This window comes from Argiope bruennichi, chromosome 6 (assembly GCF_947563725.1).
Source record: "Argiope bruennichi chromosome 6, qqArgBrue1.1, whole genome shotgun sequence".
NCBI lineage: Eukaryota > Metazoa > Arthropoda > Arachnida > Araneae > Araneidae > Argiope > Argiope bruennichi.
Genome location: NC_079156.1, coordinates 97,468,672 through 97,470,196, shown reverse-complemented (window position 1 = coordinate 97,470,196; position 1,525 = coordinate 97,468,672). Strand labels below are relative to the sequence as shown.

Sequence of the window (1,525 nt, the reverse complement as noted above, 5' to 3'; positions counted from 1 at the left end):
TCTGAATTTGTACAGCTACAGTCTGCAGTGGAGAGGTAATATCAATATTCTTGGACGGAAAACAGCTGGGTATGAAAGTGGCGACACCTCCAGAAGCACGAGCATTTTGTAAATAATCTTTTCTATTTATTTTATAATTTTTTATTCTCACGTCAGTCATAGAGTTGAGATGTGTTTCTTGGATCCCTAAGCAAACTGGTTGATATTTATTCAAAATAGATTTGATGTCATCAGAATGGGTGCGGTATCCATTACAGTTCCAAGAGATTAAATGAATAGCCATTATTTGGGTTTTTTAAAAAATTTTGATTTAAAATGTTCGGATGTCATGTGAGTAGAATAAGAATTAACTTTGTCCTCATCCATGCTACTTATAGAATCGTCTGACGGATGAATTTTCAGTTGTTCTTCCTTTTCGTCGATTTGATGTTTTTTATTTTCTTTTTCAAGATGTTGACAAGCTTTTACTTTATTCAAAATCTTTTTTCGCTTAACGGTTTTAGGAGGCTGGGAGGAATTTTCTTCATATGATCTTTTTATCTCAAGAAGTGCGAGCCAATCACTTCTTTTTATTGTTACAGTATCTGGGTTGGTATTTGAAGGTGTTACAGGATTATTAACAGTCGGTTTAGGTATTGGCTGCGAATTTCGTTCAGTTGTTGAGTTTAATGCAGCAGAATACGAGAGACCTGGTTTAGGTGTTCTGTCTGTTACTATTTTTCGAGCTTCTGGAAAAGGTATGTTTTTTGTGATTTTAACTGTTTGAATTTCTTTTTCTTCTTTGTAACGTGGGCATGATCGGAAGTATTCCGGATGGTCACCGCTACAATTGAAACATTTTGGTGTTGTCGAAGTGCAATTGTTACTATTATGATCAGGAAGGGAGCATCGAGCACAAATTTCTTTTTCTCCCCTGCATGCAATTATGGTGTGTTCAAATTTCTGACATTTGAAACATCGGATGGGATTCGGTATGTATGGTTTAACAGAACAGTTTATATAGGCCATTTTCACAGATTTTGGTAAAACAGGAGTGTTGAATGTTAAGATAAGGTGCTTTGTAGGCTGGATTTGATTGTTTTTTTTAATCGTGATTCTACGAACAGCTATTACATTTTGTTCTTTGAGGCAATTTAGGATGTCTTCCTCAAGGTCTGTCTGGAATTCTCGTTCCGATATAACGCCTCTAGAATGATTTAAAGATCGATGGGCTGCAACAGTGACTTGGGTTTCCCCTATCATTTTTAGCTTTTCAATGTTTACTGATTGCTGTTTATTTTTCACTTCTATAAGAAGGTTACCATTAAATAATTTTTTTATATTACTAACTTCTCCAATGAGACTAGTTATACATTTGTGAATAACAATTGGTGAAACAAATTTCAATGAACTTTTCTAAGCACTTATAACAAAAAATTTAGAAAAAGCATTACAATAGTTAGAAATAGTAGAAGCCATGCTACTTAGAGAAGGTTTCGGGCCCGACGGCACCGCCCACCACGGAGCCCAACAAGGGATGGCAGCC

The 1,525-nt window shown here is 35.7% G+C and overlaps 1 protein-coding gene across 1 annotated transcript; it reads right to left on the bottom strand.

The window, feature by feature from the left end:
- Window positions 1-282: 282 nt before the first annotated feature.
- LOC129971849 (uncharacterized) lies at window positions 283-1,242 on the bottom strand. Its single transcript, XM_056085824.1, has one exon. It carries the CDS (start codon window positions 1,240-1,242, stop codon window positions 283-285), a length of 960 nt encoding a protein of 319 aa, XP_055941799.1.
- Between the last annotated feature and the right edge of the window lie 283 nt (window positions 1,243-1,525).